The following is a 15,468-nucleotide window of genomic DNA, read 5'->3' on the forward strand; positions in this document are numbered from 1 at the left end:
TAAGTAACTGCTATCTACATGCAGGTCAAGTACTACAGGAGCTGAAAATTTTAAACTTAATCCTTAGTGTGAGGTGATGTTGCCTACAGAAGGAAGGTATACCTAGGACTCTGTTCTGTCACAGACGTCTTCTCTGTCTTTGGTAAAGAGGCAACATTTAAGTGTCATTTATCTTAGACTCTTACTGCATTAGCATAAGTTGAATTAGTGATAAGAATTGGTGGTTCCTGGGCTGGAGAGATGGCTCGACGACGGTTAAGAGTGCTTGCTGTTCTTCCAGAGGACCTGTTTGGTTCCCAGCACCCACACAGATGGTTCACAACCACCTACAACTCCAGTTCCAGAGGCTCCAACACCTTCTGGCCTCCATAGGCTCCTGCATACATGTGGTAGACACATACACAGACACACATGTACACATACACTGGTACCTCAGTGCCAGCCACACTGTACTTGTTGCTTTTCTCATTGCTGTTGCAGAACCAGAGAACAACTTTAGGAAGACTTTATTTTGCTTTGTGGTTTAAGAAAGGATACAGTCCAGCATGGCAGGTAAGGCACAGTGACAGTGAGCATGAAGAGTCATTGAGAGATGGTAGCAGAAGGGCAAGGGCCTCTTTGTGCAAAGAACACAGCAACACCCCTGGGCTATGGAAGCAATGACATTACTGAGAAGGAACCTGACATAGTTTCTCCTCTGTCCAGCCCAAACCCCAAATAACTAGATGGAACCTCCTCTGCTTTGCAGATGTGCCCTCAAGGAGAATGCTTCTGGTTTCTGAAGGGGCCACTCCTGCTTGTAATCCCAGCACTTAAGAGACAGAGGCAGGAGGATCAGGAGTGCAAGGTCGTTCAGCCTAGGCTAGAGAGGGCTTGTCTCAAAAAAAAAGAAGAAAAAGGAAATAATGTAGCTCAGTGTGGTGGCGCACGCCTATAGTCCCAGCACTTGGGAGGCAGAGGCAGGCAGATTTCTGTGAGTTCAAGGCCAGCCTGGTCTACATAGTGAGTTCCAGAACAGCTCGGGCTACAGGGAGACCCTGTCTCAAAAAGACAAACAAACAAACAAAATAAACAAACAAAAACAAAAAAGAAACAATGTATACAGCTTTGGAAAACAGTCTTACTTGTGTGTGTCAATTTCCTGTTATCAAAATCTTTCAGTCAAGTTTTAAGTCATTATTCAACTTTGGATCCACTCTTCTCTGTCTGGCGTGGTGGCACATGCCTTTAAACAAAGTGCTCAAGAGGCAGGTGGATCTCTGTGAGTTCAAGGCCAGCATGGTCTACATAGTGAGTTCCAGGCCAGCTGGGGCTATAGGGGGACCCTGTCTCAAACCAACCAACCAACCAACCAACCAACCAACCAACCAACCTCCTTACCAACCAACCTCCTTGTGCTAGGGAGATGGTCAAATGGTTAAGAGCACTTGCTGCTCTTCCAGTGGACCTGAGTTTCGTCCCACATAGACTAAGTATTTCACAATTACCTATAACCCCAGCTCTAGGGGATCTGATGCCCTCTTCTGAGTCCCCCTCCACACACACACACACACACACACACACACACACACACACACACTAATAAAAAATAAATCTTAAGCTCCCAAACCTCTCTTTTCAGCTTTCATCTTTGCAGGTGATGAAATGACCTTTCTTTTTTTGTGTATGTGTGCATTGTGTATGTGTGTGTTGTGTATGTGTGTGTTGTGTATGTGTGTGTTGTGTATGTGTATGTGTGTGAGTGCACATGCCCATGTGTGTGAGAGGCCAGAGGAGAACTTCGGGTGTCTTGTTCTATCACTCTTTGTGTTACTCCCCTGAGACAGGGTCTCTCCCTGGACCTAGAGCTTTCCAGGTAGTCCCTCCTCAATGTTAGGCCACTCCTGGCTTTTTTATGCAGGTGTTGAGATCTGAACTGAGGTCCTCATGCTTGGGTAGCAAGCACTCTTACCCACAGAGTCATCTCAGCCTGAATGGCCCTTCTTTAAACATTCTCAAAACACTGTTATCTAGGGATATTGGATGTTTTCTTCTTGTAGAACTCAAACTACCTTACTTCTTTTTCTCTTTGAACTGATTCCCATCTGATATAATCAGGCCACCCTTATTCACGCCAATGATTTAAGTTTTCTTAATACTTTTAAATTCTTCCTGGAAAATTTAAGTTCCTTAAACAACATAATCCTAACTTTGCCTAGCTAAATGCCTATATTTTAACTTCAATGTTTTTGTTCTGTTTTTTTGTTGTTGTTTATTTTTATTTTTTTATTTTTTGAGACAGGGTCTCCCTGTAGCCCCAGCTGTCTTGGAACTCACTATGTAGACCAGGCTGGCCTTGAACTCACAGCCATCTGAATGCTTCTGCCCCCCGCTCCCCAGTGCAGGGATTAAAGGCACGTGCCACCACACCTGGCTTAACTCCAATTTTTCAAACCGACAGACAAAACCGCATGCATGTATTTATTATTATTATTATTATTGTTGTTGTTGTTGTTGGTCTTTTTGAGACAGGGTCTCCCTGCAGCCACAGCTGGCCTGGAACTCATTATGTAGACCAGGCTGTGCTCAAACTCACAGAGATCTACCTGCCTCTGCCTCCCAAGTGCTGAGACTAAAGGTGTGTGCCACTATGCATGTATTTATTATATATGATAACAGGTAACAAAGTCTCAAGTATCCCAAGTTGGCCTCAAACTCAATATGTAGCCAAGGCTGGCTTTGAACTCCTGTTCCTCCTGCCTCCACATCCCAAGTGCTGGGATTTCAGGCATGTGTCACAGCACCCATTTTTAACATGTAATATCTTTAATTCCAATTTTTATTACCTATTTATTTAATTTTGGTTTTTTTTTTTTTTGAGACGGGGTCTCCCTGTAGCCCCAGCTGGCCTGGAACTCACTATGTAGACCAGACTGGCCTTGAACTCACAGAGTTCCACCTACCTCTGCCTTCTGAGTGCTGGGATTAAAGACTGTGCCAACATGCATGGCCTTAATTCCAATGAAAAAATATTTAAAATTAATTTTTATGTGTATTAGTATTTTGCATGCATGTAGTACACCATGTGCATGCAATGCCTGCAGCGATCAGAAGAGGATGTCTGATCCCCTGGAACTAGAATTACAGCTGGTTGTTAGCTACCATGTGGGTGCTTGGGAACCGAATCCAGGTCTTCTGCAAGAACAGACAATGCTCTTAAGCACTGAGTCATCTCTCCAGTGCCCTAATTCCAACTTTTAACTACATGAGAAAAACATAATGTATCTTTAGTCACTGCTTATTTAGACTTATACTTTATATTGTTGTCCATTATTTTCATATCTTAAGCCTGAGTCTACATTCCTTCTCTCTTAACTGATTTTTATCTAATAAATTAGGATCTGTTATGGCATAAATGTGGACTGTCCCCCAAAGGCTCATGTGCTTGGGCACCTGGTCCCCAGCTTGTGGTGCTATTCAGGAGGCCATGTAACCTTTTGAACTGTAGCCTAGCTATCAGAAGTGGGTCACCTGGGGTGGGCTTTGATGGTGATACTAGTTTCTGGTTCCAGCTCAAACTGTGGCCGGCAGTGATTCCTTTGAGAACGCAACACTTTAAAACAAAGGAAATTTTGTAATCTTAAGATGCAAAACTCCCAACATACATCAAGGACTATTTTCTCCTCATGCTTCTTGCAAAACACGAGCTAATTTTAAGTCTGTTTAACGCACGACAGCAGATGTCCACTTTCTATCTCATAATTGGCAACGTCTTTTTTTTTTTTTTTTTTTTCTTTTTTTTGTAGCCACAGCTGTCCTGGAACTTACTATGTAGACCAGGCTGGCCTTGAACGTACAGAGATCAGAGATCCGCCTGCCTCTGCCTCCCGAGTGCTGGGATTAAAGGCCTGCGCCACCACGTCCAGCAATAATTGGCAATTTTTAACTTTTTTTTTTTATTTAGTATCTTTTATCTACGCAAACCCACTTGTCATTGAAAAGGTCCTTGGCTTTTAAGTAAGCAGAGGGCAGAAGCAACATTTATCAGTATCTCCACCCCCGCCACTCCGATTTCATGCAGATTCTGTGAAATCTGGTTCTGTGAAACATTCCTAAACTGGTATGTTGTCTCCTTTGATTTCCCTGGCGATTTTGGAGAAGTGTGCTTCAGAAGGTATTTGCTCGCACACGGTTTATTGAGGCAGGCGCTAATGTGCAAACTGTCCTTCCAATGTGCAGAGAGCTCAAGAACAAAAACCCAGCTCTAACGCAGTCCGAGAACAGCGGGCTAAGGACTCTTTGGCAGACTTTGGAAGCCGCTCCTGGCCCTGGCTTCCGCTCTAAGCTTCCTTTCCGGCCTGGTCGGAGCCGGGCCAGCTGTTCCCCTTCGTGCCCCTCCCTCCGCCCGGCCGCCTGTTTTGCCTTCTTCCCGTCCTGCCCTGCGCGGGCGGCGGGTGTTCCACAGGCTGCCGCCCCTCCCCGCAGCCGCGTCGCAGGGAGCCCCGCCCCCTGCGCAAGCTGCCGGCCCCCCACATCCGGGTACCGACTCTAGCCGCCCAGACTCTGGCACTATGGTCATGGCGGAGGGGACGGCAGTGCTGAGGCGGAACAGGCCGGGCACGAAGGCGCAGGTATGTTGCTTACAGCGTTCCGGTCGGAGAGCTCTCGGGACCGAGCCGAGGCGCTCCTGCAGGCCAGGGGCCTCCGAGCGGACGCAGTGCCCGGGTGGCAGGCGGCGGGCTGGGACACTGGTGCCCGGCCTGCTCTTCCGGAGCCGAAGTCCCGGAGGCAGTTGAGCCCGCGGCGGCCACGCTGGAGGCCTGCGGAGCGCGGGGATGGGGGGCCGGGTGGAGCCGCGGACTGTCTGCCGAGCCCCGGGCGCCTGTGGGCCGGCCCGGTGGAGGCCGAGGGAGGTTGGGACCGCCGGCGTCCGAGGGTGTCAACACTGCCCACCCCCACCCGCGGCCCGGGCGGGCTTGGCCTGTGACGTACCTGCCCGTCTGCTCCCATTCAGCTTGTCCAGCCGGATGCTGATGGCGACAGTTTGCCTTCTCCCGCTGTTCGTCTTTACCACCACTCCTTCTGCTTCCCTGCAGCTGTTCTCCGGTCCGGCCAGTTTTCACCACCAGGTTGAGACTTGTTAGATGTCATTCCTTGCGAATTTCCTTGCATGAGTCAGGGAATGAACTGGTTATAATATGCAAAAAAAAAAATACACCTTTTTTAGTAGGGTACTATTGGGGAGTAAATTGATTCTTCTTTAGATATTGCTTCTTAGGATTTGCCAAAAGAAAAAAAATAGGATATGCTTCGCGACAAAAAAAAAAATGAAATTGACATTCAAACTTGGTATGAGTTTGCCAGAGGAAATGGCTTGCCCTAGAGAGAGGTATTCTGGTCAGAAGAGATGTATTTAAAATGTAATTTTAGCAGATGGTACCTTTGTTTACTGCCTAGTCTGCTGCCCTTTGCAGTGTATCAAGTAACTTTTCTGTTGGGGAAAAAAAAAGTAATTTTAAAGAAAAGTGGCAAGTGGAAAAAAGAAAACAGCTATGGAGCTATAATCATGCATCTGGAAATAGGTTTACATTTTTGTACTGAGTTGTGGAAAGGAGAATTTTGAAAGGGAGCTTCTAGATCAAGACACCTTCCCCAGTCCGTGATAGATAAGAAAACTAAAGGCTAGGGAGTAGATTTGTTTAAGGTTACTTATAGTCTCCTGCATTTTTTAATTCGCCGGTGACGTTTTCTGTTTAACAAGATACTTCTGCTACCCCCCCCCCCCGCTTTAGAGAATTGCTTTTTGTGTTTTTTTGTTTGTTTGTTTGTTTTCTGTTTTGAGATAGGGTCTCATGTATCCCAGGCTAGCCTTGAACTTAGCTCAAGATGACAATAAACTTCTAGTCCCCCTGCTTCCATCTTCCCATTGCTGGGATTCGGGCACGTGCCACCATGCTGGTTTATTAAGTGCTAAAGAGTGAACCCATAGCCTTGTTTCCTGTTAAGCAAGCATTTTACCAACTGAGCTACCTCCCAGCTTTTTTCCTTTTGAAAGCCATTATGGAGTATTTGAAGTTGTCAATTATTTCTCCTACAGTTTGTCTTCACACAGTTAGAAATGCGTCTTTTATGTGTGCTTTCTAACTACTGTCTCATAACTCCCTAAATGCTCCTTTCTCAACTATTTATTTTTGTTTGTTTTTAAATTTATTTTGTGTGTATGATGAGTGTTATGCCCGCATGTAAGTGCACCTGTGTCATGCAGTTCCGGAGGAGGCCAGAAGAGGGCATCCAATTTCCTGAACTGGAGTTACCTCTGGTTGTTAGCCACCATGTGGGTTCTGGGGTTTGAACCTGGGTCTTCTGCTAGAACAGCCAGTGCCCTTAACTGCTGAGCCATCTCTTCAGCCCCTGTTTGTTTTTTGAGACAGCCTCTCCCTATAGCTTCAGTTGGCTACATCCCTCTCAAGTATTATTGTGCATTTGTGACATTGTTTCTACTTCTTAAGTGAAACTCTCCCACCTTTTAAAAAACTGTTTTCTTGGTTTTTTTTTGTTTTGTTTTTGGTGCTAGGGATTAAATCAAGGACTTTTCCTATGGTAGGTATGTACTCTATGAGCTATATCCTTAGATAAAAGTTCTTAATTTTGGAAATTTATTTTAAACATGCTACATGTTTGCTATGTATGAATAAGACATATGAAAAAACTACTTTGCATTTTAAAACATTGTCATAAATTAAGGTTAAGTAAAATGTAATAGAAAATATCGAGATTCAAAGAAAAAAAGCCCAGCATGGTGGTTTATGCCTTTAGGCCTAGTACTTGGGAGATAGAGGCAGGCAGTTCTCTGTGAGATCAAGGCCAGCCTGGTCTCCATAGTCCCAGACTAGCTGGGGCTATAAAGAAGACTCTGTCTCCCAAAAAAGAAAAAGGACAAAACCACTTCTTAAGCAGTTTTCCTTGTTTATTATATAAATTTTCCCCAGTGAAATAGGCCTGTTCTAAATGATACATTTAGTTCTTTAATAGAGTAGTAGGTAGCATATCTTCCTTTTTTTCCCTCTTCCTCCCCCTCTCCCCCCCTCTCCCTCCCTCCCATTCATTCACTTACTCACATTGTCTCATATCCTAGTCTGACTGGCCTTAAACTCTGAGAAATGATCTTGAACTTCTCATCCTCTTGCCTTCACTTCTTGAGTGCTGGCATTCCAGCCATGTGCTATAGAATGTTTTTAGAGTTGATTAGAGTGGAATATAGACACGTACTTGGTTTTTCAATAAATGGTGACTGAATTAAATAAGTACATTTAGTAAGATAGATTTTTTGGTTTCTCTCATGTCTATAAATATATATCACAATTATGAGGCAAAACATGTAATTACCAGTTAACTTTTTTTTTTTTTTTTGAGACAGGGTCTCCCTGTAGCCCCAGCTGGCCTGGAACTCCTTATGTAGATCAGGCTGGCCTTGAACTCACAGAGATCCACCTGCCTCTGCCTCCTGAGTGCTGGGACTAAAGATGTGTACTTTTTTTTTTTTTAAGACAATTTTTGCTTTATAGCTTGAGCTGACCTGGACTGGTTTTAAATTCTTGATCCTTCTGCCTCAGCCTCCCCACCATTTGTTTTTTGTACACATTATATATATTTGCATTTTTAAAAAAAATGGTCTCACATGGCCCATGCTGTCCTCAAACTCATTAGGTAACTAAGGTTGACCTTGAACTTCTTGTCCTCCTTCCCACCCACCAAATTTGGGGATTACAGGAGTGGGCTACCAAGATTGACTTTGCTTTGAGACTGGGTCTTATATATAGGCATGGTTGGCCTGGTAACCACCCTTTTAGTTCCTGTTGGCCTTGAACTCTTGACAGTCCTGCATCAGCCTCCCAAATGTAGGAATTACAGATATCTACCACCACTCCTGTTTCACTTGTATTCTTCATTTTGCTTTTATTATTTTTATTTTATGTGTATTTTATGAGTATTGCCTGCATGTGTGTAAGTCACCCATGTTGTAAAATGCCGCAGAGGTCAACAGAAGGTGCCCTCGGATTTGTCATGTGGGTGCTGGGAATCAAACCCGAGTCCTCTGCAAGAACAGCCAGTGCTTTTAACTGCTCAGCCATCTCTCCAGCCCCATGACTTTGTTTTTATTTTTTATTACTTTTTTCTTTTTGAGACAGGGATTCCCTGTAGCCCCAGCTAGCCAGGAACTCACTGTGTAGACCAGGCTGGCCTCCAACTCACAGAGCTCTGCCTGCCTCTGTCTCCAAAGCATTGGGATTAAAGGCATATGTCACCATGCCTGGCTTAATTTTGTTTTTAAAAAGAATGTATACTTGGGGCTGGAGAGATGGCTCAGCGGTTAAGAACCGCTTGCAGAAGACCAGGTTCAAATCCAGCCACCCACACGGCAGCTAACAACTGTCCATAATTCCAGTTCCAGGGGATCCGACAGCCTCTTCTGACCTCTGCCAGCATTGCACGACACGGGTGCATTTACCTACATGCAGACAATACACGCATACACACAAAATAAAAATAATAAAATTTTTAAAAAAAGAATGTATGCTTGTGTGTACCTGTGTGAGTGTGCACTCCAGTGGGTGTTCAGAGGCCAGAGAAAGACATCTGTTGCTTTATGCTTTATTTCCTTGTCACAGGATCTCTCACCGAACTTGAAGTTTTACCTAGGCTAACTGGCCAGCCTGGGGATCTGCCTGCTAGCACCTAGTGCTGCTGTTTTTCTTTTGGTCTTTTTGAGACAGGGTCTCCCTGTAGCCCCAGCTTCCTGGAACTCGCTATGTAGACATGCTGGCCTTGAACTCACAGAGATCCCCCTGCCTCTGCCTCTGCCTCCCAAGTTCTGGGATTAAGAGCATACACCACCAAGCCCAGTGTACCCAGTGCTCTTAACTACTGAGCTATCTATCTCTCCAGCCCCATCCCCTTAATATTTTTTAAAGCAAAATATTCTATAATAGTTAACCTTAAAAGATTTCCTGTAGTCGGGCATGGTGGCACATGCCTTTAATCCCAGCACTTGGGAGGCAGAGGCAGGCGGATCCCTGTGAGTTCAAGGTCAGCCTGATCTACATAGTGAGTTCCAGGACAGCTGGGGCTACAGGGAGACCCTGCCTCAAAAAGACCAAAAAAAAAAGATTTATTATTTTTCTATTTATGCGTTGTGCTTTCATGAATTTGTGTACACCACATGGGTACAGTTGTCTTTGGAGGTCAAGGGGCATTGACTTACCTGGAACGGTACTACCTGGTGGTTGAATACAGGTGCTGGGAACTAAACCCGGGTCCTCTGCAAGAGTGGTAAGTGCTCTTATCTGCTGAATCCTTACAATTTTCTATTTTATTTATTTTTGGTCTTTTTGAGACAGGTTCTCCCTGTAGCCCCAGATGTCCTGGAACTCACTGTGTAGACCAGCCTGGCCTTGAACTCACAAAGATCCACCTGCCTCTGCCGTCCCAATGCTGGGACTAAAGGTATGCACCACCACACCCAGCCTCAACCCCAGTAATCTTTAAAAATGATTTCTATTTCCTTCAGATTATGTTAATGCTCTTAATTTGTTTCAAGCTATTAAGTGGTTTATGCTTTCTTTTATGTGTATGTTCAAGTTTGTGTGTGTAAAGGCCAGAGGTTGGTTGAGGCTGGTTGCTTTCGTCAACTGCCTCCCCCCCCCCCCTTTTTTTTTTTTTTGGTCTTTTTGAGACAGGGTTTCTGTAGCCCCAGCTGGCCTGTAGACTAGGCTGGCTTTAAACTCACAGCCATCTGCCTGCCTCTGCCTGGGATTAAAGGCATGTGCCACCACATCTGGCATGGCTCTCCGTCCAGTTTTTAAGACACTCCCTGCTCTGGAGTTCACTGAGCTAGACTGACTGGCCAAATATCCCCTTGGCACTTGATCGACTGAACCATCTCTCCAGTCCTTAAATGTTTTTTATTAGTAAAAGTTAAATATACATAGTGTGGATTTCAGTATGACATTTTCATAGATATGTATATTTTGATCCTATTCACTTCCTTGACCCTTTGTTGTTCCCCCCTTCCACTGGCCCCTCCTCTTCCCATGTAGTCTCCCTTCTATGTTCATATCTTTTAATTTTTTTTTTTTTTGTAACCCTGAGAGTTTCATTAGGGTTGTTTACAGGAGCATGGGCACCTTATCCATGGCAGAAGTACTCAAGAGAGTGTCTCTCTCCCCCAACAACCATTAACTGCTTATAGCTACTTGGGGCAGGGTACAGTGTTGGGGAGATTCCCCCTGACAGGCCTAGACTTGTGCAGGCAATCACAGCTGCTGTGAATTAAGAGTTCAGGTGTCATATCATGCCTAGGACACTGTTTGACAACACAGCACCTATTCTTCCAGTTCATTCTTTCTACTCCCTCTTCAGTGATGTGCTCTCAGCATTGGAGGGATTATATAGAGACCCCCCCCCCTTTTTTTTCGGTGATACTCTTATTTCCATCTTGTCTGTTTATTTTTATTTTTTTATTTTATCTTTTTAAAAATTTATTGAGAATTTCATACATGAATATAAGGTGTTTTGATCAAAGCCATACCCACTCCCTCCCCTCCCAACTCCTCCCATATCTTCCCCATCACTTTTTTCTGATAACTTCTTGTAGTTTTTCTTCTTTGATTTATTTTTATAGAGATCCCATTTATGGCTGAGCATTCCACCTTCATTCTCATCACTCTGACCACTTAGGAGTCTCTGCAATTAGCACTGCCTACTGCAATTGTTCCTGTTTTAATACTTTTGCTGTATATATGCTCCCTCAGCCCCCACTCAGATTCTTGAGAACAGAGTACATCTCATGCTCTCCTTGACTTTGTTATGCAGCTGAGGATTATCTTCTCTCTACAGGTGCTGGAATTATAGGCATGTGCTATGCCTTAGATTATTTGTTTTTGAGATAGGTTCTTCCACTATAACCCTGGCTGGCCTGGTACTTGCTATAGCTCAATCTAGCTTCCAGCTTGTGTTAGTTTCCTGCCTCAGTCTCTCAAGAATAGGAATTATAAGTGTGCACCATCATGCTTATGTTATATATGCATTATATTTGTAAATATTCCTTCCCTCCTCCCCTCCCTCTGTCCCTACTCTACCCCTTCGTCCCTTCCTTGCTTTGGGGATAGGAATTGAAACAGGATCTGACACTAGCCCAGGCTGGCCTAGAATTCACTTTGTACCCAAGGCTGGCCATGAACTTGCAATGACTCCCCTGCCTCAGCCTCTCAAGTTCTGGGGTTATAGGCATGAGCTACCCTGTCCCTTCCCATTTTCTTAAGTGTGGTGTTCATGTGGTGTTCCACATTGTGTATCCTTTTAATTTTCTACCCCTCCCCAAGATTTTGAAGACTGAGCCGGGTGTGGTGGTGCACTCCTTTAGTCCTAGCACTTGAGAGGCAGAGGCAGGCCGATCTTTGTTACTTTGAGGTCAGCCTGGTCTGCATAGCAAGTTCCAGGCCAGCTGGAGCTATAGGGAGACCCTGTCTCCAAAAAAAAAAAAAAAAAATAGTAGATTTTGAAGACTTAGGTGTGTTAATTGGTAAAGATTTATAGGTCATTGGTTTAATACTCTTTCCTTTTTCTGCTTGTTTCACCCTAGACATGTTTATTGAGGACCAGCTATATGCTAGGAATTGTGCTACTTAGTAAAAATGCATAGGAGTCGTGCCTGGAGGCAGAGGCCTGTAATCCTAGCCATGTTGGGAGTCTGAGGCAAGAGGTTTGCAAGTTCAAGGTCCGTCTGGAAAGTTTAGTGAAAATGAAAAGTACAAAAAGGCTAGGGATACAGTTTAATGGTAGAGTGCTTTTCTTCCTCCCTCCCTCCCTCTCTCTCTTTTTTTTTTTTTTGTTTAGACAGGATTTCCCTGTAGCCCCAGCTGCCCTTGAACTCACAGAGATCCGCCTGCCCCTGCCTCCTGAGTGCTGGAATTAAAGGCCTGTGCCACCATGCCTGGCTTTTTTATTTATTTATTTATTTTTATTTTATGTGTTTGAGTGTATTGCCTGCATGTATGTAAGTGCATCCATGTTGTGCAGTGCCTGAAGAGGTCAGAAGAAGATATCAGATCCCTTGGAACTGGAATTGCAGGCTGTTTTTACCTGCCATGTGGGTGCTAAGAATCAAACCTCAGTCCTCTGCAAGAGCAGCCAGTGCTCTTAACCGCTGAGCCATCTTTCCAGGCCCCTAGAGTGCTTTTCTAACATGTACAAGACCCTATACTCAATCTCCAGTACTGCAAAAAGGAAAAAAAAAAAAAAAAAAAAAGACATAAGTAAGCTTTGCTGAAAAGTCAGGTAGAATGGTTCTTAATCACTTAGGGAAATGTCTGAACTCCCTCTCCAGAGGATTCAGGATCAATGTACGCTAGATACTTCACAAAAATGCCCTTAAAAAAAAGTAGTCATGGCAGGGTATGGCAGCCCATACCTTTAATTCCAGCACTGGGGAGGCAGAGGCTGACTGATCTCTTTGAGTTCAAGGCCACCCTGGTCTACATAGGGAGTTCTGGGTCAGCCAGGGCTACCTAGTGAGACCCTTCCTCAAAAGAAAAAAAAGTAATCATTTTGATAACTGTTTTTTGTTTGCCTCTTGGTTTCCCTAGTGCTATGGAACAAACCCAGGACTTTGTAGATGCCTAGTGTTCCACATCTAGCTCCAGACACTTTTTATTGGGGTTGGAATAATAATTTGTACTATTCAATTCAGAATTGTACTGTGGAATAATAAATTGCTTACTGAAGCAAGAGCTTTAATAATTTTTTTGGTGTCTGGAGACATTTTTCCAGTGCAACTTTTAAAGGTATTAACCATTGTAAACAAAAGTGATAAACTTATCTCCCCCCCAATTAAGTAATCCATGAAAGTTTAATGAGAAATATATTTGAGGAATTTGTCGTTGGAAAGAATATAATATGTAGTTTCATTAAACAAAACATTGGTATCCGCTTAAGAACGTTGACTAAACTTATTTCACTGGTAATCACATTGTAATGGCTTCTACTTTGGTGTGAGCTTTGGGTCTTTTAAGAATTGATGTTAAGGCCAGGTGTGGTGGTACATGCCTTTAGTCCCAGCACTCGGGAGGCAGAGGCAGTGGATCTCTGTGAGTTCAAGGCCAACCTGATCTACATAGTGAATTCCAGGCTAGCTGGGGCTACAGGAAGACCCTATCTTAAAAAGACCCCCCCCCAAAAAAATTGATGGTAATAGTAGCATTACTGTACCTTCTTTGTAACTTTGTATATGCTTTAACCATGAGTTTATCTTTATAGGATTTCTATAATTGGCCTGATGAATCGTTTGATGAAATGGATAGTACACTTGCTGTTCAGCAGGTAATAAAAATAATTTCTTTCTTAACTCTAGTAATTCAAGCATTTTCTATCTTTGGCTCAGTTGAATATTCCCATATTTTTTGGTACAAACCAGATTCCACTGAGTTAATGGAATGGCCATTTAAAATTTTAATCAAACCTCATTTTTTAATGTCATGCAATTTGAATGTATAGTGAATTAAAATAAATATTAATTGAGTGATAACTTAGAATAATAATTAAATAGAAATAAAATACTAATTTGGTGACTAAAACCTTTGGTGATGTGTCTCTAAGATTTATGTCCTCATTATTAGTTTGTAACTTACACACTCCATTATATGTGTTAATGTGCTTCCCTTTAGATTATTACCATTATCACATAGCTCACTAAACCATTGGTTTCCAATGAAGTGGGCTTTGATAGCATGTTTGGTTTGAATTGTATCTCAAATTCTAAAACAATTATTTTTGAGTATCATTTAATATACTGTGTTAGGTTTATCAAAAGAAAAAAAAAGTGGTAGTTCTTTTATATTGAATAGAATGTAGAGTTGGAGAAAAATAGTCATGGCTAGTCTTTTCTAAGATTTATTATTTTTAAAATTGTTTATCTCGCCGGGTGTGGTGGCACACACCTTTAATCCCAGCACTCGGGAGGCAGAGGCAGGCGGATCTCTGTGAGTTCAAGGCCAGCCTGGTCTACATAGTGAGCTCAGGACAGTTGGGGCTACAGGGAGACCCTGTCTCAAAAAGACAAAAAAAAAAAAAAAAATTGTTTATCTCATGTATGTGAATGTTTTGCCTGCATATAAATGCACCCATGTTGTGCAATACCCATGGAGGCCAGAAGAAGGCATCAGTCCCCTGAAACTGGAGTTACAGACAGTTGTTAGCAATCATATGGGTGCTGGGATTTAATCCAGGTCTTCTGCAAGAGCAGGGAGTGCTCTTAACTGCTGAACTAGCTCTCTAGCCCCTTAAACTTTATTATTTTTATGTCTATGGGTGTTTGCCTACATGTATATATGTGTACCACATGCATGCCTGATGCCTGCAGAGGCCAGAAGAGGGCGTTGGATTCCTGGAACTGGAGTTACAGACTTTTGTGAACCTCCATGTGGGTGCTGGGAACCAGCCTGGGTCCTCCTCAAGTGCTCTTAACCTCTGAGCTGTCTCTCTAGCCCCGTCATGGCTAATTCTTAAAGATTGCATTGAGGGGTTAATAAAAGACAAATTAGGGCATACTGGAGCTGGAGGTGTAGGTGTAGCTCAGTGGTGAAGCATTTGCTTAGCATGCCTGAGTGGCTAGATTTGCTTTTCAGCACTGCAGTTAAAGAAAGAAGGCTATATTTAAGAAAGAAAAAGATGTCTATAAAACAACAAAACCCAGAACAAAAGAATTGGTATGGATTAGACATTGGTTAAGTAACATTTTTCTTTTGCCTTTTTTTGGGGGGGGGGTACGGAGGTGTCAGTGGTCAGGATGAAACTAGGATCTCATATATGCTAGGCAAGCACTCTACCACTAAGCTATCCCCAGGCCTACAGCTATCCTTCGAGTGTGTTGTATGCTGTGTCTTTTTTTCTATCCTTTTAATGTACTTATGTCATCATATTTGAAGTAAATTTCTTTTGTAAATAATTTTATTATTTTCATTTTATGTATGCGTGTTATGCCTGCATGTATATAAGTGCACCTGTGCCATGCAATGCCCATGAAGGTCAAAAGAGGGCATCAGATCCTCTAGAATTGGAATTAGGTATAGTCGTTAGCCACCATGTGGGTGCTGGGAACTAAACCCAGGTTCTCTGCATGAGCGGTCAGTGCTCTCAACTAGTTGCTGAGCCATCTCTCCAACCCCTGAAGTAAATTTCTTATAGCCAACATAGAACCAGTTTGTAATTCATTTTTAGTCTTTGTCTATTAAATTTGCCATCACACTATTTAAGATTAATTATTCATAGATGTTTAGATTTAGGTTAACTATTTTATTGTTTTCAGTTGTCTCTTTTTTTTCCTTTTTGAGACAGTCTCATATATGTGTGTGTGTGTGTGTGTGTATATATATATATACACACACATATATACACACACACATACATATGCCAGGCTGGCCTCATACTTGAAAT

The 15,468-nt window shown here is 43.1% G+C and overlaps 1 protein-coding gene across 3 annotated transcripts in view; it reads left to right on the forward strand.

The window, feature by feature from the left end:
- LOC103746174 (MOB-like protein phocein) overlaps nucleotides 1-15,468 on the forward strand; it is a 63,470-nt gene that overhangs the window by 18,617 nt on the left and 29,385 nt on the right. The window contains exons 1-2 of one of the 3 annotated variants that reach the window (XM_008848297.3): nucleotides 4,456-4,610; nucleotides 13,294-13,356. In XM_008848297.3, the coding sequence (XP_008846519.1) occupies nucleotides 4,551-4,610; nucleotides 13,294-13,356 (123 nt within the window). In that variant the 5' untranslated portion in view covers nucleotides 4,456-4,550. Of the gene's footprint in view, nucleotides 1-4,455; nucleotides 4,611-4,799; nucleotides 5,109-13,293; nucleotides 13,357-15,468 lie in introns of those variants that run through there. The other 2 variants (XM_029553621.1, XM_008848299.3) reach the window with 2 other exon arrangements.

This window comes from Nannospalax galili, unplaced genomic scaffold (genome assembly GCF_000622305.1).
Source record: "Nannospalax galili isolate Female #2095 unplaced genomic scaffold, S.galili_v1.0 scaffold1024, whole genome shotgun sequence".
Classification (NCBI taxonomy): Eukaryota; Metazoa; Chordata; class Mammalia; order Rodentia; family Spalacidae; genus Nannospalax; species Nannospalax galili.